Source organism: Salvelinus fontinalis, chromosome 38 (assembly GCF_029448725.1).
Source record: "Salvelinus fontinalis isolate EN_2023a chromosome 38, ASM2944872v1, whole genome shotgun sequence".
NCBI lineage: Eukaryota > Metazoa > Chordata > Actinopteri > Salmoniformes > Salmonidae > Salvelinus > Salvelinus fontinalis.
Genome location: NC_074702.1, coordinates 31,204,759 through 31,231,017, shown reverse-complemented (window position 1 = coordinate 31,231,017; position 26,259 = coordinate 31,204,759). Strand labels below are relative to the sequence as shown.

General features: G+C 43.0%; 1 protein-coding gene across 3 annotated transcripts in view; it reads right to left on the bottom strand.

Annotated features, from left to right (window-relative positions):
• LOC129837240 (2-oxoisovalerate dehydrogenase subunit beta, mitochondrial-like) overlaps window positions 1–25,937 on the bottom strand; it is a 92,985-nt gene extending 67,048 nt beyond the window's left edge. For 2 of the 3 annotated variants that reach the window (XM_055903247.1, XM_055903249.1), the window contains exons 1-4: window positions 25,706–25,936; window positions 8,093–8,170; window positions 7,877–7,945; window positions 5,257–5,390 (exon numbers count right to left, since the gene is read on the bottom strand). In XM_055903247.1, the coding sequence (XP_055759222.1) occupies window positions 5,257–5,390; window positions 7,877–7,945; window positions 8,093–8,170; window positions 25,706–25,901 (477 nt within the window). In that variant the 5' untranslated portion in view covers window positions 25,902–25,936. Of the gene's footprint in view, window positions 1–5,256; window positions 5,391–7,876; window positions 7,946–8,092; window positions 8,171–25,705 lie in introns of all 3 variants that reach the window. The other variant, XM_055903248.1, reaches the window with a different exon arrangement.
• Window positions 25,938–26,259: the final 322 nt, after the last annotated feature.

Sequence of the window (26,259 nt, the reverse complement as noted above, 5' to 3'; positions counted from 1 at the left end):
GTCGTTATGGCTCTTCTCCTGTTTCCTGCCCATGGAAAAAGGTTGTATGGACATATTTTTTGTTGTTGTGAGCTACCCAGGCCCATGCCCTGAGTAGGTCCGATTAGTTCATGCGTTGTCTTGTAAGTTAGTTAACCTTAAGATGTATATGACTATAATGACGCTTTGTTAAATGTCAGTACTGCCTTGTATGTGAATCTATTCATTTTACAAAGCTATTCAATAATACTTGCTTTGATATTCGCTTATCATGAGTTCATGACCCTTCCATAATACTTGATTTCACATGGTTTTACAATAAATGTTAAATGGAGTCAGATAAAACACTTGAATTAGGCCAAATGCATTGTTTTAATACAGGGTCACATGTGAGGTAAATATTGAGAACACCTACTCTTTCCATGACAGACTGACGAAGTGAATACAGGTGAAGGCTATGATCGACCCCTTATTGATGTCACTTGTTACATCCACTTCAAAATCAGTGTAGATGAAGGGGACAAGTTAAAACATATATGTTTAAGCCTTGAGACATGGATTGTGTGTGTGTGTGCCATTCAGAGGGTGAATGGGCAAGACAAAATATATAAGTGCCTCTGAACGCGGTATGGTAGTAATTGCCAGGTGCATTGGTTTGTGTCAAGAACAGCAACGCTGCTGGGTTTTTCATGCTCAACAGCTTCCAGTGTGTATCAAGAATAGTCCACCACCCAAAGGACATTCAGCCAACTTGACAACTGTGGGAAGCATTGGAGTCAACATGGTCCAGCATTCCTGTGGAACACTTGACACCTTGTAGATTCCATGCCCGAACAAATTGAGTCTGTTCTGAGGGCAACTCAATATAAGTAAGGTGTTCTTAATGTTTTGTACACTGAGTATATTCACAATGCGTTCATAAAGTATTCAGACCCATTGACTTTCTCCACATTTTGTTACGCTACAGCCTTATTCTAAAATGTATTATCAATCAATCAATTTTATTTTATATAGCCCTTCGTACATCAGCTAATATCTCGAAGTGCTGTACAGAAACCCAGCCTAAAACCCCAAACAGCTAGTAATGCAGGTGTAGTTTTTTAGTTTAGTAAAAATAGTAAAAATATATTTTTTTCCCCTCGTCGATCTCAAATCAAATTGTATTTGTCACGTGCGCCGAACAGACAGGTGTAGACCTTACCTACAAAGCCCTTAACCAACAATGCAGTTGAAAAAAAAAAGGAGTTAAGAAAATATTTTCTAACTAAAGTAAGAAATAAAAAGTAACAACAAAATAAAGAGGCTATATACAGAGGGTACTGGTACCGAGTCAATGTGCGGGGGTAAAGGTTAGTTGAGGTAATTTGTACATGTAGGGGTAAAGTGACTATTTATAGATAATAAACAGCAAGTAGCAGCAGTGTAAAAACAAAGAGGGTGTCAATGTAAATAGTCTGGGTGGCCATTTCACACACAATATCCCATAACGACAAAGCAATAACAGGCACATTTTTTTTGGCAAATGTATTAAAATATTTAAAAAACTGAAATATCACATTTATTTAAGTATTCAGACCCTTTACTCAGTACTTGTTGAAGAACCTTTGGCAGCGAGTACAGCATCGAGTCTTCTTCAGTATAACGCTACACGCTCGGCACACCTGTATTTGAGGAGATTCTGCCATTCTTCTCAGCAGATCCTCTCAAGCTCTGTCAGGTTGGATGGTGAGCGTCACTGCACAGCTATTTTCAGGTCTCTCCAGAGATGTTCGATCGGGTTCAAGTCCGAGCTCTGGCTGGGCCTCTCAAAGACATAAACAAACTCGTCCCGATGCCACTCCTGCATTGTCTTGGCTATGTACTACGGGTTGATGTCCTGTTGGAAGGTGAACCATCGCCCCAGTCTGAGCTCCTGAGCAGGTTTTCATCAAGTTTCTCTCTGTACTTTGCTCTGTTCGTCTTTCCCTCAATCCTGACTAGTCTCCTAGTCCCTGCCGCTGAAAAACATCCCTACAGCATGATGCTGCCACCACCATGCTTCACCGTAAGGATGCTGCCAGGTTTCCTCCAGACGCGATGCTTGGCTTTCAGGCCAAAGAGTTCAATTTTGGTTTCATCAGACCAGAGAATTTTGTTTCTCATTGTCAGAGTCCTTTAGGTGCCTTTTGGCAAACAGCATGCGGGCTGTCATGTTTCTTTTACTGTGGAGTGGCTTCCGTCTGGACACTCTCCCATAAAGGCCTGATTGTTGGACTACTACAGAGATGGTTGTCCTTCTGGAAGGTTCTCCCATCTCCACAGAGGAACTCTGGAGCATTGTCAGAGTGACCACTGACCAAGGCCCTTCCCCACGATTGCTCAGTTTGGCCGGGCAGCCAGCTCTAAGAGGAAGTGTTTTGGTAGTTCCAAACTTCTTCCATTTAAGAATGATTGAGGCCACTGTGTTCTTTGGGACCTTCAATGCTGCAGACATTTTTTGGTACCCTTTCCCAGAGAGCTCGGAACTCTACGGACAATTCCTTCGACGTCATGGCTTGGTTTTTGCTCTGACATGCGCTGTCAACTGTGGGACCTTATATAGACAGGTGTGTGTGCGCCTTTCCAAATCATGTCCAATCAATTGAATTTACCACGTTGGACTCCAATCAAGTTGTTAAAACAGCTCAAGGATGACCAATGGAAACAGGGTGCATTTGAGCACAATTTCGAGTCTCATAGCAAAGGGCATGAATACTTATGTAAATAATGTAATTCTGGGGTTTCATAGGTTTGCAAAAATGTCTAAAGGCGTGTTTTTGCTTTGTCATTATGGGGTAGTGTGTGTAGATTGATGAGGAAAAATATATGTTTTATTCATTTTATAATAAGGCTGTAACATAAAAAAATGTGGGAAAAATGAAGGGGTCTGAATACTTTCCAAATGCACAGCAAATACTAGAGGTCAACCGATTAAATCGGCAATTAGGGCCGATTTCAATCTTTCATAACAATCGTAATCAGCCTTTTTGGAAGCCGATTACATTGCCATCCTCGAGGAGACTGCGTGGCAGGCTGACCACCTGTTACACGAGCGCAGCATCAAAATGACTTTGTGGCTGCAAGGAGCCAAGGTAAGTTGCTAGCTAGCATTAAACGTATCTTATAAAAAACAATCAATCTTCACATAATCACTAATGAACTACACATGGTTGATGATATTACTAGGTTAACTAGCTTGTCCTGCGTTGCATATAATCAAAGAGGTGCCTGTTAATTTATCATCGAATCACAGTCTACTTCAACTTTTCCAAAACGGTGATGATTTAACAAAAGCACATTCGCGAAAAAAGAACAATCGTTGCACAAATGTACCTAACCATAAACATCAATGCCTTTCTTAAAATCAATACACAGAAGTATATTTAAACCTGCATATTTAGTTAAAAGAAATTCGTTAGCAGGCAATTTTTACCTGGGAAATTGTGTCACTTCTCTTGCATTCAGTGCAAGCAGAGTCAGGGTATATGCAGCAGTTTGGGCGCCTGGCTCATTGCGAACTGTGTGAAGACAATTCCTTCCTAACAAAGACCAGTTAATTTGCCAGAATTTTACAAAATTATGACATAATATTGAAGGTTGTGCAATGTATCAGCAATATTTAGACTTATGGTTGCCACCCGTTCGATAAAATACGGAACAGTTCCGTATTTCACTGAAAGAATAAACTTTTTGTTTTCGAAATGATAGTTTCCGGATTTGACCATAGTAATGACCAAAGGCTCGTATTTCTGTGTGTTTATTATATTATAATTAAGTCTATGATTTGATAGAGCAGTCATGACTGAGCGGTGGTAGGCAGCTGCGGGCTCGTAAGCATTCATTCATTTTTGCCAGCAGCTCTTAGCAATGCTTGCTTCACAGCTCTGTTTGACTTCAAGCCTATCAACTCCTGAGATTAGGCTGGCAATACTAAAGTGCCTATAAGAACATCCAATAGTCAAAGGTATATGAAATACAAATGGTATAGAGAGAAATTATCGATAATTCCTATAATTCCTATAATAACTACAACCTAAAACTTCTTAACTGGGAATATTGAAGAACTGGGAATATTGAAGACTCTTGATAAAAGGAACCACCAGCTTCATATGTTCTCATGTTCTGAGCAAGGAACTTAGACGTTAGCTTTTTTACATGGCACATATTGCACTTTTACTTTATTCTCCAACACTGTGTTGTTGCATTATTTAAACCAAATGGAACACGTTTCTTTATTTATTTGAGACTAAATTGATTATATTTATGTATTAAGTTCAAATAAAAGTATTCATTGTTCATTCAGTATTGTTGTAATTGTCATTATTACAAATATATCTTTCTATCTATATAAGAATTGGCCGATTAATCGGTATCGGCTTTTATTGGTCCTCCAATAATCGGTATCGGTATTGAAAAATAATAAAAGCGGTCGACCTCTAGTAAATACTTATATCAAATATTACCACACAACAATTGACCTTACCCACCACGAAACACTATTAAAGACCACAGGTTCCGAGGGGTCTTTTTGGTCTGTAGTTAATATATTACTTGCCAATACATTCCGACTATCAGATAAAGTACCTCGGAAGCGGATTTCAGAAGCATTTTCCCCCTACGTATTCACAGTGTACAGAACCTGACCCTTCCACTGATGGTGTCCAAGGCTCTATTTCATCCAATATTCAGGTAGACAATTCTTTCTTGATTTAATGCATCTCTGGGGGCCATTTTGGACTCGTTTTAACTGAGAGTAAAGAAAGGTAGTGTGTGTGTGTGTGTGTGTGTGTGTGTGCGTGTGTGTGTGTGTGTGCGTGTGTGTGTGTGTGCGTGCTATCTAGAGCAGAAATGCGTCAGCAGAGAGCGATAAAAGCTAATGTGTGGTTGGCATCTGGCCAAATTGCACCTCAATTATAAATGTTTCGCTTTTTTTGACAGCGTTTGATTACAACTTGATTGTGTGGAAGCCTAATCACATATGTGCAGAGAACTCACTCGAGAAAATATTATATTTACACTAATAACACAAGATTGACATGGATGCAAATGAGGCAGGTGTTTGTTGGTGGGTGAAAACATATACGCATGAGAGAAGCAGAAATGGGAAATGGATTCCAGTAGTCCCTGATCAAATCTGTTCCGGTCACACGAGAGGCTGGGCTATGACGACAACAAATAAAATCATCTGTGCAATCAAACAGGCAAACAAGTGACTGAGAAATGACACCTGACGCACAGAGAGCAGACAGACTGGCTCACCTGGTCGAAGGCAGGGTATATGTAGTCGGCAAACTGGATCTCAGCGATGGCCGTGGCCCCGGCAACCGCCGCACCGATTCCAAATCCCACAATGCCTTGCTCACACAGAGGAGTGTTGAAGACACGGTCTTTACCTGGGAGAGAGACAGAGGAGGGGAGAGGGTTACTCAGCTATCGTCTACCAAGGGGGCTGATGACGACAAATACGAGCACACCCATATCAACCAACGTGCTGTGCATTTCGGACTAATTGCTTATAAAACATCCACTCATTCATTTTCAATTAGGGATGAAATCCAAGCAGAATAATAGTAGGGCCAGGGCACATGGTGGATGACAAGGTGTGTCAGTCACCCCCCACCTAACCAACACTTGCTTCATAAGTGTGTTTAATCATTGCACTGTCTCCTTAAAATAGCATCTGGACTTAAAATAAGTGAAGTGACACGCAGAGACAGAGGACTCCTCCTCAGCTGGAGCAAAGTCGGCTGTGACGCACTAAAAAGCCCTCGGCTGAAAAATAAACACAAAAACTATTTTTCCATCCTCCGCTCTATAATCTCGACAGCAAGCCGCAGGACTGGGGCTCTACATTTGGGGAAGAATGTTATTTTGGTTCTCTTGCTTTGTTTAATTGCCAAGAAGCAAGTATTTTCTTTCTTTGATCCCTCCGAACCTCGTTTCTGTCCCGTCCAGGGGAGACTTGACCTCAAGCGCCCTCCTCTCACCACAGACCGGACACCATTAGAGCACCGCAAGCCCTCAGAAATGAATAATTAGGCCAAACCATCGCAGTCCAATCAGAATCTTGTGTCCTTGTAAAACACAGCCAGCGTAAACAACATATACATCTGGTGGTCAATGAGTGACACAGTGCGCTCCAAACGTATTGGGACAGTGACAATTGTTTAGGCTCTGTACTCCAGAACTTTGGATTTGAAATGATACAATGACTATGTTGAAGTGCAGACTGTCAGCTTTAATTTGAGGGTCTTTTCATCACCCGAGTGAACCGCTTAGAAATTACATCACTTTTACAGTCTCCCTATTTTAGGGGACCACAAATTCACTTGTGTATTAAAGTAGTTAAAAGTTTAGTATTTGATCTTATATTCCTAGCACGCAATGACTACCTCAAAGCTTGTGACTCTACAAACTTGTTGGCTGCATTTTCTGTTTTTGGTTGTGTTACAGATGCTGTATCATGTCATTTTGGAGTCACTTCTACATTCATGTGGATGCTACCATGATTGCGGGTAGGCCTGAACGAATCGTGAATAATGATGAGTGAGAATGTTACAGACGCACAAACATCAAACCCACAACACTTGCTTGCCTATCACCATTGCAATAAGAGGGGAGGTAAGCATTTTTTGGGGGGGGCATGATATTTTTGCATCTGTAACATTCTAACTCATTAACGTGGAAGTGTTAATAAACATTCTATTCTTATTTACAATTTTTTAAAAGTGAATCCAAAATGGCACAATACATTATTTACCATTCATTTCAATTGGGCACAAACTAATCTGAAACGCAACCAAAACAAACAGCAAATGTAGAGTCACAAGCTTGATTTAATCGTTGTGTGCTAGGAATATGGGACCAAATACTAAACTTTGACTACTTTAAATACACATAAGTGAATTTGTCCCAATACTTTTGGTTCCATAAATATTGTGTCACTGTCCTAGTACTTTTGGAGCTCACATTAGATGAATATGCACTGCCCTCACACACGTTTGAGGCATCTATTGGCTACTCATTCATGACTGACTAATTTTCATTTAGGAGAAATAGAAAAGGCCGAGGTCGAAGTGGCTAGTCGTTTCCAGGCGAACGGCGCAGGAGACACTTCCTGTGCGCACGCTACTCAGTGACGGAGTAATGCATCACTGGGGTGAATGAGTCAGTCAGCCACACAAATAGAGATTAGCATACTACCCATAAAGGTTGCATGTAGTATAATGGTGTAGAGAGAGGGGATTTTTTTTTAATCCCTCTCCGCCATCTATCTACCTAGATGAGATGAAAAATAATGATCTATAGCAGAAGGTCAACACATCTGACGTCAAATACAACAAAAGAAAGCACAAAGAGGGAGATGTGCATTGGCTTTTCGAAAATCTAATCATATATTTACACCTAGCCAGGGGTGAATCACGACTGGTGTCCACATTATGGAGATGAGGGTAAAGTATCCTACATTATCAGGAGGCAGCACACAAAATATATTAAAATGGCCATTTCAAAACCTGCACATTTGTAGCAGCAGTACACCCGCAGTAGTTAATCCACTCTAAAGATTATTTCATATTAGGATAATAAAAGGAGGAATTCAAGTGTGCAAAAAATGATTACTACTATATGGAAAAACGATGCGATTATTATTAATATCAAGTATCTATTGAAAATGTGTCTCCTTGCAATCAACATTTGTAAGCAAGCACAGCTATAGCAGGACTATCACACACAATTTGAGTTTTGACCAATAGGTGAATGCATGAAAATGGTTCTCTGCTTCCATCTGGTGGTACCACAATGTCATTCATATTAAATCAGCACAAACGTAGTGATACATTTGTCCAAAATGGTAAGGGGAAAGTATTCAGCCTCTTACCATATTTGTCTCGGAGACCCACGGTGCAACGAAATACTCCACCAAAGGCGACATCTTCCCCAAAGATGACTGAAGGACAGATACATCTCATATTGATTGACACAGTAACACATAGGCCTAACATTTCTAAATTGCATGTCTTATTCACGCATATCCTCCAAAACATTGATGAATACATGAACACATTAAATGACAACCCAGACCAGTTTTTATTACCTGCGGTGGGGTCGCTGGCGAGAGTGTTGTCCAAGGCACTGGTCACAGACTGAAATAAGTTCATCTTTGTAGTGGGGCCTACAAGAAGTTGGGAGAATTTTATGGAGCGATTAAAAAGTGCCAACAGAAATGATTTGAAATCCAAATTTCTATATAGATATTGAATTTGTAATGAACAGATGGAATCGTATTATTCATAAACTTATTTTCATTTGAAACTGAATTGAATAAATATTGCATTCAGATTTCTAATTCAATTTAGGTTAATATTTAAATTCTATATCAGTTTCATTATGATAAATAATCACATTCATTGCATGTGTATCAAGTCTACAAACTATCATTTCCAGTTTTAGCAAAGATATATATATACACACATACATACACAGTTGAAGTCGGAAGTTTACATAAACGAGTTTTAATGACTCCAACCTAAGTGTTTCAACCACTCCACACATTTCTTGTTAACAAAATATAGTTTTGGCAAGTCGGTTAGGACATCTACTTTGTACATGACACAAGTCATTTGTCCAACAATTGTTTACAGACAGATTATTTCACTGTATCACAAACGCAGTGGGTCAGAAGTTTACATACACTAACTTGAGTGTGCCTTTAAACAGCTAGGAAAATTCCAGAAAATGTCATGGCTTTAGAAGCTTCTGATAGGCTAATTGACATAATTTGAGTCAATCGGAGGTGTACCTGTGGATGTATTTCAAGGCCTACCTTCAAACTCAGTGCCTCTTTGCTTGATATCATGGGAAAATCAAAAGAAAATCAGCCAAGACCTCAGGAAAACAATTGTAGACCTTCACAAGTCTGGTTCAACCTTGAGAGCAATTTCCAAACGCCTGAAGGTACCACGTTCATCTGTACAAACAATAGTATGCAAGTATAAACACCATGGGACCACGCAGCCGTCATACCGCTCAGGAAGGAGACGCGTTCTGTCTCCTAGAGATGAACGTACTTTTGTGCAAAAAAATCCCAGAACAGCAGCAAAGGACCTTGTGAAGATGCTGGAGGAAACAGGTACAAAAGTATCTATATCCACAGTAAAACGAGTCCTATATCGACATAACCTGAAAGGCCGCTCAGCAAGGAAGAAGCCACTGCTCCAAAACCACCATTAAAAAAGCCACATGGGGAAAATATCGTACTTTTTGGACAAATGTCCTTTGGTCTGATGAAACAAAAATAGAACTGTTTGGCCATAATGAATATCATTATGTTTGGAGGAAAAAGGGGGATGCTTGCAAGCCGAAAAACACCATGCTTTACGCCAACCATAAAGCACGGGGGTGGCAGCATCATGAATGAATGATTTGGCGTTACCTTAGATCGTAAGCTGTCATGGTCAAAACAGATTCAAAGGTTGTGAAGATAGGGAGAGGTCCAATAATAAAGAGATGCTCTGCTTTTTTGACACCACACAATGCAATTCCTGCACGCTCTAGTTTTATCTCATCTTGATTATTGTCCAGTCATATGGTCAAGTGCTGCAAAGAAAGACCTAGTTAAGCTGCAGCTGGCTCAAAACAGAGCCGCATGTCTAGCGCTTCATTGTAATCAGAGGGCTAATATTAATACTCTGCATGCCAGTCTCGCTTTGCTAAGAGTTGAGGAAAGACTGACCGCGTCACTTCTTGTTATTATAAGAAACACTGTGTTAGAAATTCCAAAAATTGTTTACATAGTCGACTTACACACACTTACCCCACCAGACATGCCACCAGGGGTCTTTTCACAGTCCCCAGGTCCAGAACAAATTCACGGAAACGTACAGTATTATACAGAGCCATAATTGCATGGAACTCCCTTCATCTTATATAGCGCAAGTGAACAGCAAACCTGGTCTAAAAACAAAATAAAGCAACACTTCACGGCACAACGCCTCTCCCCAATGTGACCTACTTGTTATGTGTATGTACTGACATGTATGTGTAACAGATATATGCGCGTACACGCACACGTTAATGTTTTAAATGTAAATTGTTAAGAAATGCTATTTGGCCCCATAACAATTTCTCATGTCATCTGACCAGTTCCAATCCAAGTGCGTTTATCAAACGCTAGGCATTTACATTCGTCGGATGACATGATAATACAGCTTTTTGGCCACGCACACCAGGTGTCAAAATAAGGATATATAAGTAGAAAATAACCTTATATTTACTGTAAAGTATGGTGGTGGATCTGATTTTAAAATGGGGCCATTTTACTTCCACTGGTCCTGGGGCCCTTGTTAAGGTCAACAGCATCATGAACTTTAGCTAGTACCCTGGTATTTTTGCCAAAAAACCTGGTTGCCTCTGCAAGGAGGCTGAAACTAGGTCTGAGGTGAATCTTCCAGCAAGTCGATAACCCCAAGTGATCCAAAATCCAAAGAAGTTGTTAATTGAACACAAAAATCTACATTTTGGAATGGCCATGTCAGAATATCAAGGATCTGGAAATATTATGTATGGAGTTCTCCAGTCTCATAAAATATTTTAGAAAAAAGCTCAGTGTCATCATCCTCACAAGGTGAGGTATTGAAAGGTATATTATTCTTTTTTTATTTTTTTAATAAACTGGGGAGCAAATCATTTTGACCCATATCTTTTTTAGAAAAAATATTGTTACTTGTTAAACAAAATCTCTTTCTTTGAGCAATTGTTTTTGTATAAAATATACATTTCGTTTTTTTTTTTTTTGCATACAATAAAGCACAGGATTTGTATTATTTATTTTCTATAAAAAGAATTGCTCATCTTTATCAAGGGTGGCAATAATTTTGTACATGACTGACTGGGTTCAAACTCAAGCCTACTGCACAACAACACTTTCTATGGCAAACAGAAGCAGAAGGTTCTGTGTACCCCAATGAGACTGCAACAGAGGCGGATTAGTGATCTATGCACGTGATGAGCAACATTATTGCCTTCGACCTGAAGACATTAGTTTGACTGAGGGGGTTTTTAACCCAGGTCTCCTATGCACCACACAATGTCACTTTGCAGGTCTCTAACCAGTTACTCATCACGCAAGGGTCGCAAGTCACAGAACCAATGCCTAGGCCTTAGCTCCGCAGGCTAACAAAGTCTTAACCCAGTCAGTCGTGTTTTTTGAAAAAACATTTCACCTTTATTTAACTAGGCACGTTAGTTAAGAACAAATTCTTATTTACAATGGCAGCCTACCGAGGAACAGTGGGTTAACTGCCTTGTTCAGGGGCAGAATGACAGATTTTTACCTCGTCAGCTCAGGGAATCGACAAGTACCCTTGCCAGAGACATGAAACTAAAGTAGTCAGCATGTTTCAGTTTGGCTGGCGGCTAGCCAAACCGAACGAGTGTGCTCGAATACTCCCTTAAAATACCTTTGCTTGGCCTTACGAGTGGCGCAGCGGTCTAAGGCACTGCATTGCAGTGCTGAGCAGTCACTACAGCCTCGGGTTCGATCCCAGGCTGTGTTACAGCCAGCCGTGACCGGGAGACCCATGAGGCGGGCGCCCAATTGGCCCAGTGTCATCCGGGTTAGGGGAGGGTTTGGTCGGACGGGATTTCCTTGTCTCGTCGTGCTCTAGCGACTCCTTGTGGTGGGCTGAGCGCCTGCAAGCTGACTTTGGTCGTCCTTTGGACAGTGTTTCCTCCAACACATTGGTGTGACTGGCTTCTGGGTTAAGCAAGCAGTGTGGGTTAAGGGTTAAGCAGGCAGGGTCATATTTCGGAGGACACATGGCTCTCGACCTTCGCGTCTCCCGAGTCCGTAGGGGAGTTGCAGCAATGTGACAAGACTAACTACCAACTGGATACCACGAAATCGTAGAGAAAAAGGGGTAAAAAAAATGAACAAATATATATATTTTTTTTAATTTAAAAAAAAAAAAAAGAGGAAAAAATGTTGCTTGAATTTCTTTTATTTAAAAAAAAAAACGCAATAGTGCAGTTTGTCCATTTTGAGACGCCGTAACCAGTATGCACTTCCTCAAATAGTCAGAATTCTAACACAAGATATGTCATTCATTTTGATGTTTTTGCAAAGGAGATCTTAGTCACGCAATTTTACACCCAACTAAGATGTTTGGTGCAGTATTTCTCAATGAAAAAATGTGCATGAAAACGAGTCGTCCCAAAAACTTTATTGAAGAATCCCTACTGTTGACCAATCACCTGATTAAGGGACGTAGACTTCGACTTGCCTCTAGCAAAAAAACAGTGTCCTCAAACAGCTGAAAAATGAACAAAAGCAAGAAAATGGCGTCATAATATAGTATACGCACAAACTGTTTCGGCTGGGAGGCATGCGGACACCTTGTCAAACTAACACGTCTTCAGGTCTCAGGCAAGGTTCTCATCACATAAGCATGGGTCACCAAACCACATTCTTTTGATGAGTAACCTTGCGGGATCTTGAAGACTTGTATTAGTGTAGCAGATGGGGATTTTGTGAAACTCACTCCTCAGCCTGAAGCGTCGGCCCTTTGAAGAAGGCCTTTTGTGTGTGAGGTGTATACTTTTGTTTCAAACTAGATCTGTTTAAGACTACCAAGAAACACTCCGTGTGACCCTGATTGCAGTAAAAGGTTAATAGCCTGATGGGATGGAACGCTTCAAATGCTTTGTATATTTTATTGTATGGGCAGTCACATGGGTTTGAGGCAGAGGTCCCGAGTTCAACTTTCGATATAAGCGGAATTAGGGGGTTAAGCGGTACTCGATAAGCAAGCAGTGTGTCATCCTTTACATTAATTTCCTCACCTCATCCCTATGCTTTAGCTAAGTGGGTTAACAGTCTTGTGACATCCAGGATATATTCCGTTCAATATTTTACCCAGACTTCAGCAGAAATGTAGAGAAGCATATATATATATATATTTTTTTTTTTTTAAAGAACCACCAGTCAGGAAGATACAGATAGCTGATACTACATTGAGCAAAATCTGTTTTTAGTTAGTTGGAAGAAAATAAAAAATGCTAAAATTTTCCATTTGCACAAAAAGCATATGGAAAAAAATCTCAAATGTTGTGCAGTAATGTGTTTTACGTCCCTGTTACAGAGCATTTCTCCTTTGCCAAGATAATCCATCCACCTGCCAGGAGTGGCATATAGACAGCATGATCATTACACAGTTGCAACTTAGGCTGGGGACAATAAAAATGCACTTAAAAATGTGCAGTTTTGTCACAGCACATTGCCACAGATGTCTCAAGTTTTGAGGGAGCGTGCAATTGGCATGCTGACTGCAGGAATGTCCACCTGAGCTGTCCACCGGCCTCACAAACGCAGACCACATGTACCCACGCCAGCCCAGGACCTTCACACCCGGCTTCTTCACCTGCGGGATCATCTGAGGGGCTGTGGGGGGTGCTGAGGCGTATTTATGTCTGTAATGAAGCCCTTTTGTGGGGGGAAACTAATTCTGATTGGCTGGGCCTGGCTCCCCAGTGGGTGGGTCTGGCTGACAGGTGGGTGGGCCTATGCCCTCCAAGGCCCACTCATGGCAGCACCCCTGCCCAAACATGTGAAATCCATAGTTTTGGGCCTAATGCATTTATTTCAATTGACTGATTTCCTTATATGAACTGTAACTCAGTAAAATCTTTGAAATTGCGTTTATATTTTTGTTCAGTATATACAGTATACACCAGTGTGGCAGTTGTACTAAACTCCTAAGGCATAAATGTTGTAAAATAATCCATGTGCATCATTAATTAAAATGACAATTGAATGCTTAGATAACCTATGCAGAAAAATGTATATATGGAGAGCACTGCGGTTGCGGGCGGTGCAGTTGCCGTACCAGGCGGTGATACAGCCCGACAGGATACTTTAAATTGTGCATCTGTAAAAGTTTGTGAGGGTCGTAGGGGACAAGGCGAATTTCTTCAGCCTCCTGAGGTTGAAGAGGAGCTGCTGCGCCTTCTTAACCACACTGTCTGTGTGGGAGGACCATTTCAGATTGTCAGTGATGTGTACGCCAAGGAACTTAAAGCTTTTCACCTTCTCCACTGCGGTGTGTGGTGGACCTACAGCACGACACTTGAGGCATTGTCCTTCTTGTCAGTAACAACCACATCATCAACATTAAGAGACATGGGCAGCTGTGAGGAGGAGGGTTTATTCTCCAGGTCTTTAACCGTTTTCCAGAACTTCTTGGGGTTAGACCCACAGAGAGAGAACTGCTCCTTAAAGTAACTAACTTTGGCCTTCCGGATAGCCTGAGTGCACTTATTTCTCATTTGCCTGAACGAGAGCCAGACAGCCTGAGTATGCGTGTGCCGAGGCTTTCGCCAAATGCAATTCTTGAGGTGGAGTAACTCTGCAACATCACGGTCGAACCAGTGGCTGAACCGGTTTTTAATTCTCATTTTCTTTATGGGGGCGTGTTTGTTAACAATACCACTGAAAATATAAAAAAAGAAGGTCCAAGCGTCTTCGACAGAGGGGATCAAGCTGATTCTATACCATTTTACAGAAAACTACTATTAGGCAGAATTATTGAAAAACCCTGTTAATGACAGTATCGATTTGTTTAATCATATTAAAGTACGTCTTTATGTTTGAAGCACTGAATTTTTGCAATCACATACAGTGGGGAGAAGAAGTATTTGATACACTGCCGATTTTGCAGGTTTTCCTACTTACAAAGCATGTAGAGGTCTGTCATTTTTATCATAGGTACACTTCAACTGTGAGAGACAGAATCTAAGACAAAAATACGTGATTTTCTGGATTTTTTGTTTTAGATTCCGTCTCTCACAGTTGAAGTGTACCTAAGATAAAAAATTACAGACCTCTACATGCTTTGTAAGTAGGAAAACCTGCAAAATCGGCAGTATATCAAATACTTGTTCTCCCCACTGTACATTATTTTGATGTGTGCCCATGAACTGTTCGCACCGTAACATAGGGAGCTACGAAATGTTACGAGGTTACAGCACACTTCTGGTCTCCATACAAAAGTGAGTCACAGCAATATCCAGGAATTTCACAGGATCAATGTCAATGTATAATTCAATTATTAAATGCTTAGTAGATGATAACAACAAAAAGTATCATAAACGTAGGAAAGAAAGGTTGCGTTTTATGTCACACGATTTTAGCCAAATCTGTGAAGACTCCAAGCACGAGAAAGGTGTTGATTCAACTCATTAATAATTAGCTGTAATGAATATATCTATGTTCCCCCTTTATATGTTAATGTATTGCCATGAAGAAGAAAAAAAAAGGTACATTTTGAATTACTTTGTTAGAAAGTTTGCAACAGCTCCAAACAGCTGTCCACGACAAGAAACGCTCACTGGTACCCTAGAACAGCGGTCCCCAACCACCAGGACGCGGCCCATTCGCCTCCGGGCCACACAAAGGATAAATCATTACTTATTTAAAAATCGGTAAAATAAAATTGTATACAATTATAGGCCATTTGTGCAGTAATTACATTGGTGCAGTCTCTTGGTTCTTTTCTCACCACTCTAATATCACAAGAGTTTACAGATTTTGAACTTGAGTAATGCGCGCGCCGGGAGTGCGTCATGGACTGTGTTGCCCGCCAACTTTGTACTAGCTGGCTACGTTAGCTGACATGAATAAAAACAACCGTCGCTGTAGAGCTTCTTCTGAAGGGGTAAGAGAGATAAGGGCCCAACGACGATGTCGATAATGCAGAGACAGTAGAGCACGAGAATGCAAAAAAATTAAAATTAAGCCTTATTTAATATTAAATATGATGAGTCCAACCTAAAATATGGCTTTATTGCGACAGGTGACTTGAATGCTCCAAGTCCCCTGTGCGTAGTATGTGGAGTTAGGGCTTCATTGCCTCGTTAGATAGCCTCAAAACTGCTTCGGCAAAGCAAATCCAAGCACCCGGCACTGAAAGACAAACCTGTTGAATTCTTTGAGCGAAGAAAACGTGAACAAGGACAGAAGCAAGACTTGAAAGCCACCGCATCAACAAACGTGGCTGCACTGAGAGCGTCATACTTAGTGGCTAGCTGTATTGCTAAGGCCAAGAAGCCTTTGACTACTGGCGAGGAGTTGATTCTACCTGCTGCTAAGGACATTTGCCGTGAACTCTTAGGAGAGGCTGCGGCTAAAAAGACAGCAACGGTTCCTCTTTCGGCTATCACCGTCAGTTGGCTAATTAATGAAATAGCGGAGGACGTTGAGGCACAATTGTTTAGAGGCTTAACGAGTCACCGTGGTATGCAATCCAGGTTGACGAATCTACCGATTAGGACAACAAGGCAATACTGCCTGTTCATGTGTGATATATATCTCAGGATGATGTGCATGAGGATATGTTGTGTGCGCTGTCCCTGCCGACTAACACAACGGCCACAGAACTATTCAAGTCTTTGGATGATAACATCATCGTCAGGAGAATTGGTTTGGTCGTTCTGTGTTGGCGTATGCACGGATGGGGCTGCTGCCATGACTGGGTGGCTGTCTGGTTTCACTACCCGGGTTAAAGAGGTTGCACCTGAATGTGAGTCTACGCACTGTGTCATTCACAGAGCTGGCTAGCTGAAAAATGTCACCTGAATTTAACATGGTACTGAATGATGATATTAAAATTATCAATCACATCAAAGCACATGCCCTTAACTCGCGTCTGTTTGGGCAGCTTTGTGAGGAAATGGACGCAGAGCACAAACGGCCTCCTCTTATACACAGAAGTCAGATGGCTATCCAGGGGGCCAGAGTGTTTGAGTTACGAGAGCCCCTGCAGAGATTTCTTTCAGAAATAAAAAAGTCACTACTGGCAGCACATTTCAATGACGAGGAATGGGTCATATTGCGCGACATATTCAACCTGCTCAACAAACTCAATCAGTCACTTCAGGGGAGAATGACACCTGTCATTAAGTTGGCAGATAAAGTCATTAAGTTGCATTCAAAGCCAAACTGGAAGTTTGGGGACGGCGAGTGGGCAGGGGCATATTTGACATGTTCCAAACATTAGCAGGGATTTTGGGAGAGACGGTGACTGGGCCGTCTTTCTCCCAGCTGGTGCGCCTTCACATAGCTTCGCTATCAACGGAGTTCGAGTGTTACTTCCCAACCCATTTGTGAATCGTCCATGTCCGGTAAGGAAGAAGATCAACTCGAGGTTGCGAATGATTGTGGCCTTAAAAAGTATGTTTGAGATAACTTCATCTCTGCCGACCTGCTGGATTAAAATCAAGGCTGAATATCCTGAGATAGCCACAAAAGCACTGAAAACGTTGCTTCCACTTTTCAACATCCTATCTCTGCGAAGCAGGGTTTTCCACAATGACGGCAACAAAAACTAAATTCAAATATTATTAGTCACATGCGCCGAATACAACAGGTGTAGACCTTACAGTGAAATGAATACTTACGAGCCCCTAACCAACAATGTAGTTAGAAAAAATATGGATAAGAATAAGAAATAAAAGTAACAAGTAATTAAAGAGCAGCAGTAAAACAACAATAGCGAGACAATATACAGGAGGGGTACCGGTACAAAGTCAATGTGCTGGGGAACCGGTTAGTTGAGGTAAAATGTACATGTAGGTAGAGTTATTAAAGCGACTATGCATAGATGATAACAACAGTGAGTAGCAGCGGTGTAAGATGGGGCAATGCAAATAGTCTGGGTAGCCATTTGATTAGCTGTTAAGGAGTCTTATGGCTTGGTGTAAAAGCTGTTTAGAAGCCTCTTGGACTTAGACTTGACGCTCCTGTACTGCTTGCCGTGCGGTAGCAGAGAGAACAGTCTATGACTAGGGTGGCTGGAGTCTTTGACAATTTTTAGGGCCTTCCTCTGACACCGTTTGCAAGTCCTGGTTTGCAAGCCCTGCCACATCCGACGAGCGTCAGAGCCGGTGTAGTACGATTCGATCTTAGTCCTGTATTGACACTTTGCCTGTTTGATGGTTCGTCGGAGGGCATAGCGGGATTTCTTATAAGCTTCCGGGTTAGAGTCCCGCTGCTTGAAAGCGGCAGCTCTAGCCTTTAGCTCAGTGCGAATGTTGCCTGGCTTCTCGTTGGGGTATGTACGTACGGCCACTGTGGGGACGACGTCATCGATACACTTATTGATGAAGCCAATGACTGATGTGGTATACTCCTCAATGCCATCGGAGGAATCCCGGAACATATTCCAGTCTGTGCTAGCAAAACAGTCCTGTAGCTTAGCATCTGCTTCATCTGACCACTTTTTATTGATCTAGTCACTGGTGCTTCCTGCTTTAATTTTCGCTTGTAAGCAGGAATCAGGAGGATAGGACTATTGTCAGATATGCCAAATGGAGGTCGAGGGAGAGCTTTGTATGCGTCTCTGTGTGTGGAGTGAAGGTGGTCCAGAGTTCTTTTCCCTCTGGTTGCACATTTAACATGCTGATAGAAATTTGGTCAAACGGAGTTAAGATACCCTGCATTAAAGTACCCGGCTACTAGGAGCGCCGCCTCCGGGTGAGCGTTTTCTTGTTAGCTTATGGTGGAATACAGCTCATTCAATGATGTCTTAGTGCCAGCCTCTGACTGTGTAAAACAGATAAACTCTCTAGGTAGGTAGTGTAGTCTACAGCATATCATAAGATACTCTACCTCAGGCGAGCAATAGCTCGAGACTTTCTTTGATATCGTGCACCAGGTGTTATTTACAAAAATACATAGTCTGTCGCCCCTTGTCTTACCAGACGCCGCTCTTCTATCCTGCCGGTGCAGCATATAACCAGCCAGCTGTATGTTGATAGTGTCGTCGTTCAGCCACGACTCCGTGAAGCATAATATATTACAGTTTTGAATGTCCCGTTGGTAGATTATATGACCTACGCGGAAGATTAATGTAAAGCTACAGATGAAATCGGAAGTTTACATACATTTAAACTACATTTTTCACAATTCCTGACATTTAATCCTAAAAAGAATTACCTGTTTTAGGTCAGTTAGGATCACCACTTTATTTTAAGAATGTGAAATGTCAGAATAATAGTACAGAAAATGATTTATTTCAGCTTTTATTTATTTCATCACATTCCCAGTGGGTCAGAAGTTTACATATACTCAATTAGTATTTGGTAGCATTGCCTTTAAATTGCTAAAACTTGGGTCAAATCTGTCGGGTAGCCTTCCACAAGCTTCCCACAATAGGTTGGGTGAATTTTGGCCCATTCCTCCTGACAGAGCTTGTGTAACTGAGTCAGGTTTGTAGGCCTCCTTGCTCACATACGCTTTTTCAGTTCTGCCCACAAATTTTCTATATGATTGAGGTCAGGGCTTTGTGATGGCTACTCCAATACCTTGACTTTGTTGTCCTTAAGCCATTTTTCCAAACCTTTAGAAGTATGCTTGGGGTCATTGTCTATTTGGAAGACCCATTTGCAAACAAGCCTTAACATACTGATGTCTTGATGTTGCTTCAATATATCCACATAACTTCCCTTCCTCATGATGCCATCTATTTTGTGAAGTGCACCAGTCCCTCCTGCAGCAAAGCACCCCCACAACATGATGCTGCCACCCCCGTGCTTCACAGTTGGGATGGTATTCTTCAGCTTGCAAGTCTCCCCCTTTTTTCTCCAAACATAACGATGGTCATTGTTTCATCAGACCAGAGGATATTTCTCCAAAAAGTACGATCTTTGTCCCCATGTGCAGTTGCAAACTGTATTCTGGCTTTTTTATGACGGTTTTGGAGCAGTGGCTTCTTCCCTGCTGAGCGGCCTTTCAGGTTATGTCGATATATGTCTCGTTTTACTGTGGATAATGATACTTCTGTACCTGTTTCCGCCAGCATCTTCACAAGGTCCTTTGCTGTTGCTCTGAGATTGATTTGCACTATTTGCACCAAAATACATTCATCTCTAGGAGAAAGAAAGCATCTCCTTCCTGAGCGGTATGGCGGCTGCATGGTCCCATGGTGTTTATACTTGCGTACTATTGTTTGTACAGATTTACGAGGTACCTTCAAGTGTTTGGAAATTGCTCCCAAGGATGAACCAGACTTGTGAAGGACTACAATTTTTTTTCTGAGGTCTTGGCTGCTTTCTTTTCATTTTCCCATGATGTCAACCAACGAGACACTGAGTTTGAAGGTAGGCCTTGAAATACATTCACAGGTACACCTCCAATTGACTCAAATTATGTCAATTAGCCTATCAGAAGCTTTAAAGCCATGACATTTTCTGGATTTTCTATGGCGTTTAAAGGCACAGTTAACTTAGTGTATGTAAACTTCTGACCCACTGGAATTGTGATACAGTGAATTATAAGTGAAATAATCTGTCTGTAAACAATTGTTGGAAAAATTACTTGTGTCATGCACAAAGTAGATGTCCTAACCAACTTGCCAAAACTATAGTTTGTCAACAAGAAATTTGTGGTGTGGTTGAAAAATGAGTTAATGACACCAACCTAAGTGTAAGTAAACTTCCGACTTCTACTGTATTTTATAGTCCAAAGATTGCACATTTGCTAGCAGGATGGAAGGAAATGGAGGTTTATTCGATCGCCTACAAATTTTCAGAAGGCAGCCCGCCTTCCGGACCCTTTTTTCTCCGCCGCCTCTTCACGCAAATCACGGGGATCTGGGCCTGTTCCTGAGAAAGCGGTATATCGTTCGCGTCGGCCTCATCAGACTCGTTAAAGACAAAAAAAGGATTCTGCCAGTCCGTGGTGAGTAATCGCAGTCCTGATGTCCAGAAGTTATTTTCCGGTCATAGAGACGGTAGCGGCAGCAATATGTACAAAATAAGTTTAAAAAAATAAGTTACAAACAATGCAAATAATTGAACAAAAGAAAATCAGTTGGGGGCACTTGAAACGTCTGCCTTCTTCTCCAGCGCCATCTTACAATTACGGAGAAGGCTGGACATAAGGAACATCTTTCAGGTGTCACTGTCTCCCATCACCCCTAGAAGGGACGGTCTTGTTGCCCCGAAACAAGCTCAGGGCACCCACTGATTCAGCAACATGGTGAGTTGCAATGTTTTTATTATATGGTCATTAGCGGTTTGGGGCGAGCGGTCGCATTTGCATTCGCTCTGCATTCGCTCTGCAGGTAGTATAACTTTTATAACTTTTCATTACATTTCATTATAGTACAACGATTTAATTTGTCCAACCTTAGCAATTTCTTCTTAACTAGCTACATAGCCGTCTGTGTATCAAAGATAACTGCGTAATTATCGTATTTCGTCGTCTCGTTGTCCACTGCTATCTGCCCAGCAGCTAGCTAACGTCCACCGTCTACCGAATAGTAGTATAACTTTTCATTACATTTCATTATAGTACAACGGTCTGATTTTCATTTTCATTACAGTACAACGGCTTGATTTGTTTGATCTTAGCTAGCTACATAGCCGTCTTTTATCAAACATAATTGCGTCGTTATTGAGGTTCGCTAGCGAGCTATTTTCGTTCGAAATTAACGCAACGTAGCCATCACTGCTAGCTAGCCAGCTTGCCACCGAAGAGCATTGTAGAAACGATTACAATACAACGGAACGACTTGTTTTGTGTAGTGTTAGCTAGCTACATAGTTTTCTTTGCTAGCTTTGTATCTAAGATAATTGTGTAACTTTGAGTAATTATCGGTTAGCTAGCCAGCTAGTTTCGCCTGCCGCGCTGCTGTCCTCCTACCTAGCCAACACTGCTAGCTAACACTGCTAGCTAGCCAACTTCTACCGAATAGCAGCACTGTAGAAACTTACATTACAACGGAACGACTTGATTAGCGTAGTGTTAGCTAGTTGTCTTTGCTGTCCTTGTATCCATGATAATTGTGTAGTTTAGAGAAATTTAGAGAAACTGTCGAGGTCACCTAGCCAGCTTCACTTTCAACAACGCAGCTACTGCTAGCCAGGCTACTTCACCAGCCAGCAGTACTATATCATTTTAGTCAATAAGATTTGTAATTTTATTGATTTTTTGCTACGTAAGCTTAACTTTCTGAACATTCGAGACGTGTAGCCCACTTGTCATTCTAATCTCCTTTGCTTTAGCGTAGCCTCTTCTGTAGCCTGTCAAATATGTGTCTGTCTATCCCTGTTCTCTCCTCTCTGCACAGACCATACAAACGCCTCACACCGCGTGGCCGCGCCCACCCTAACCTGGTGGTCCCAGCCCGCACGACCCACGTGGAGTTCCAGGTCTCCGGTAGCCTCTGGAACTGCCGATCCGCGGCCAACAAGGCAGAGCTCATCTCAGCCTATGCCTCCCTCCAGTCCCTCGACTTCTTGGCACTGACGGAAACATGGCTCACCACAGATAACACTGCTACTCCTACTGCTCTCTCTTCGTCTGCCCACGTGTTCTCGCACACCCCGAGAGCTTCTGGTCAGCGGGGTGGTGGCACCGGGATCCTCATCTCTCCCAAGTGGTCATTCTCTCTTTCTCCCCTTACCCATCTGTCTATCGCCTCCTTTGAATTCCATGCTGTCACAGTTACCAGCCCTTTCAAGCTTAACATCCTTATCATTTATCGCCCTCCAGGTTCCCTTGGAGAGTTCATCAATGAGCTTGATGCCTTGATAAGCTCCTTTCCTGAGGACGGCTCACCTCTCACAGTTCTGGGTGACTTTAACCTCCCCATGTCTACCTTTGACTCATTCCTCTCTGCCTCCTTCTTTCCACTCCTCTCCTCTTTTGACCTCACCCTCTCACCTTCCCCCCCTACTCACAAGGCAGGCAATACGCTTGACCTCATCTTTACTAGATGCTGTTCTTCCACTAACCTCATTGCAACTCCCCTCCAAGTCTCCGACCACTACCTTGTATCCTTTTCCCTCTCGCTCTCGTCCAACACTTCCCACACTGCCCCTACTCGGATGGTATCGCGCCGTCCCAACCTTCGCTCTCTCTCCCCCGCTACTCTCTCCTCTTCCATCCTATCATCTCTTCCCTCTGCCCAAACCTTCTCCAACCTATCTCCTGATTCTGCCTCCTCAACCCTCCTCTCCTCCCTTTCTGCATCCTTTGACTCTCTATGTCCCCTATCCTCCAGGCCGGCTCGGTCCTCCCCTCCCGCTCCGTGGCTCGACGACTCATTGCGAGCTCACAGAACAGGGCTCCGGGCAGCCGAGCGGAAATGGAGGAAAACTCGACTCCCTGCGGACCTGGCATCCTTTCACTCCCTCCTCTCTACATTTTCCTCTTCTGTCTCTGCTGCTAAAGCCACTTTCTACCACTCTAAATTCCAAGCATCTGCCTCTAACCCTAGGAAGCTCTTTGCCACCTTCTCCTCCCTCCTGAATCCTCCTCCCCCTCCCCCCCCCCTCCTCCCTCTCTGCAGACGACTTCGTCAACCATTTTGAAAAGAAGGTCGACGACATCCGATCCTCGTTTGCTAAGTCAAACGACACCGCTGGTTCTGCTCACACTGCCCTACCCTGTGCTTTGACCTCTTTCTCTCCCCTCTCTCCAGATGAAATCTCGCGTCTTGTGACGGCCGGCCGCCCAACAACCTGCCCGCTTGACCCTATCCCCTCCTCTCTTCTCCAGACCATTTCCGGAGACCTTCTCCCTTACCTCACCTCGCTCATCAACTCATCCCTGACCGCTGGCTACGTCCCTTCCGTCTTCAAGAGAGCGAGAGTTGCACCCCTTCTGAAAAAACCTACACTCGATCCCTCCGATGTCAACAACTACAGACCAGTATCCCTTCTTTCTTTTCTCTCCAAAACTCTTGAACGTGCCGTCCTTGGCCAGCTCTCCTGCTATCTCTCTCAGAATGACCTTCTTGATCCAAATCAGTCAGGTTTCAAGACTAGTCACTCAACTGAGACTGCTCTTCTCTGTATCACGGAGGCGCTCCGCACTGCTAAAGCTAACTCTCTTTCCTCTGCTCTCATCCTTCTAGACCTATCGGCTGCCTTCGATACTGTGAACCATCAGATCCTCCTCTCCACCCTCTCCGAGTTGGGCATCTCCGGCGCGGCCCACGCTTGGATTGCGTCCTACCTGACAGGTCGCTCCTACCAGGTGGCGTGGCGAGAATCTGTCTCCTCACCACGCGCTCTCACCACTGGTGTCCCCCAGGGCTCTGTTCTAGGCCCTCTCCTATTCTCGCTATACACCAAGTCACTTGGCTCTGTCATAACCTCACATGGTCTCTCCTATCATTGCTATGCAGACGACACACAACTAATCTTCTCCTTTCCCCCTTCTGATGACCAGGTGGCGAATCGCATCTCTGCATGTCTGGCAGACATATCAGTGTGGATGACGGATCACCACCTCAAGCTGAACCTCGGCAAGACGGAGCTGCTCTTCCTCCCGGGGAAGGACTGCCCGTTCCATGATCTCGCCATCACGGTTGACAACTCCATTGTGTCCTCCTCCCAGAGCGCTAAGAACCTTGGCGTGATCCTGGACAACACCCTGTCGTTCTCAACTAACATCAAGGCGGTGGCCCGTTCCTGTAGGTTCATGCTCTACAACATCCGCAGAGTACGACCCTGCCTCACACAGGAAGCGGCGCAGGTCCTAATCCAGGCACTTGTCATCTCCCGTCTGGATTACTGCAACTCGCTGTTGGCTGGGCTCCCTGCCTGTGCCATCAAACCCCTACAACTCATCCAGAACGCCGCAGCCCGTCTGGTGTTCAACCTTCCCAAGTTCTCTCACGTCACCCCGCTCCTCCGCTCTCTCCACTGGCTTCCAGTTGAAGCTCGCATCCGCTACAAGACCATGGTGCTTGCCTACGGAGCTGTGAGGGGAACGGCACCTCAGTACCTTCAGGCTCTGATCAGGCCCTACACCCAAACAAGGGCACTGCGTTCATCCACCTCTGGCCTGCTCGCCTCCCTACCACTGAGGAAGTACAGTTCCCGCTCAGCCCAATCAAAACTGTTCGCTGCTCTGGCACCCCAATGGTGGAACAAACTCCCTCACGACGCCAGGACAGCGGAGTCAATCACCACCTTCCGGAGACACCTGAAACCCCACCTCTTCAAGGAATACCTAGGATAGGATAAAGCAATCCTTCTGCCCCCCCCCCCCCCCCTTAAAAGATGTAGATGCACTATTGTAAAGTGGCTGTTCCACTGGATGTCATTAGGTGAATGCACCAATTTGTAAGTCGCTCTGGATAAGAGCGTCTGCTAAATGACTTAAATGTAAATGTAATTAGAGAAAAATATGCACATTATGTTTTTATAATATCATCACATTAGACCTATTAAACTAAAATGTTGTGAAAAAGCGGCTATACTAAACGTATAGGCCTAATTGATATTCCTGTTGTGTTGTGTCGTGACCCCCCCCAAAAAATGAATAAATATATAGTCTATATGACACCTGTCCATGGTGCAAAGAAGGTTGGGGACCGCTGCCCTAGAAAGACTCATGTGACAGCCGTCTACATCTGCCAAACAAAAGTCTGGGCATGCAACACAGCCAACCTGCCAACAGCAGAATTTAAAAAAGCAAAACATGAAAAAAAAATACAAATAGAAAAAAATGTAAACAGAAAAAGCAAAGCATGAATGCAGCTGGAGTAACGTTAACTAGCTAGCTAATTGTATCATGTTAGTTAGAAAGCTAAAATGTACAGATCACGAATTGAAGATATTTTCAAATGATCTTTACCTTTTCAGCAAAGATTGTTGTCAGTATGACAAATTATTTGAGAATGCAAGGGCATTCACTTACCATACTCTGTGGGGACAGGGTCAGGGTGGTAGGTGAAGTGCGCAGCATTCCTTCTTTGTGTTTTTGTTTGGGATGAGCAATTCGGGGATAATCTCAGCAGAGTGATCCCAAACAAGCTCTGATCACCGATATTTACATTCACGATGGAGGCTTTCGAGCCTGCACCTCTGAGCAGAAACCGTGCAGCAGCCGCCATTGCTGTTGTGAGTATTCTGAACAGGAAGAAGAGAATGATGACAGATTCGCTTTTTAGTCGAAAGGGGCTGTGATTGGTTGAAACAGTGGGTGGTGTCAGTGGATTTCAGCCTCTTGTCCAATCGCCCTACATCGACCCTGAATACTTGAGGGAGTTATTTTACGCTGGCCCGCGTTGACGTGTCCGTCACGTCGTCTGGCGAATGCGAGAAGGGAGTAGCGCCCTTCTCAAATCGAACAGTAATCTGCGCCGCTAGGTCATATTATCATCAAGACAGCATGGCATCGTCCAGAAAAGTACAGCATATCTTTTCCATAAAATAAATGTTTTATATGTGTTTTATTGGGAAGGCAGATAA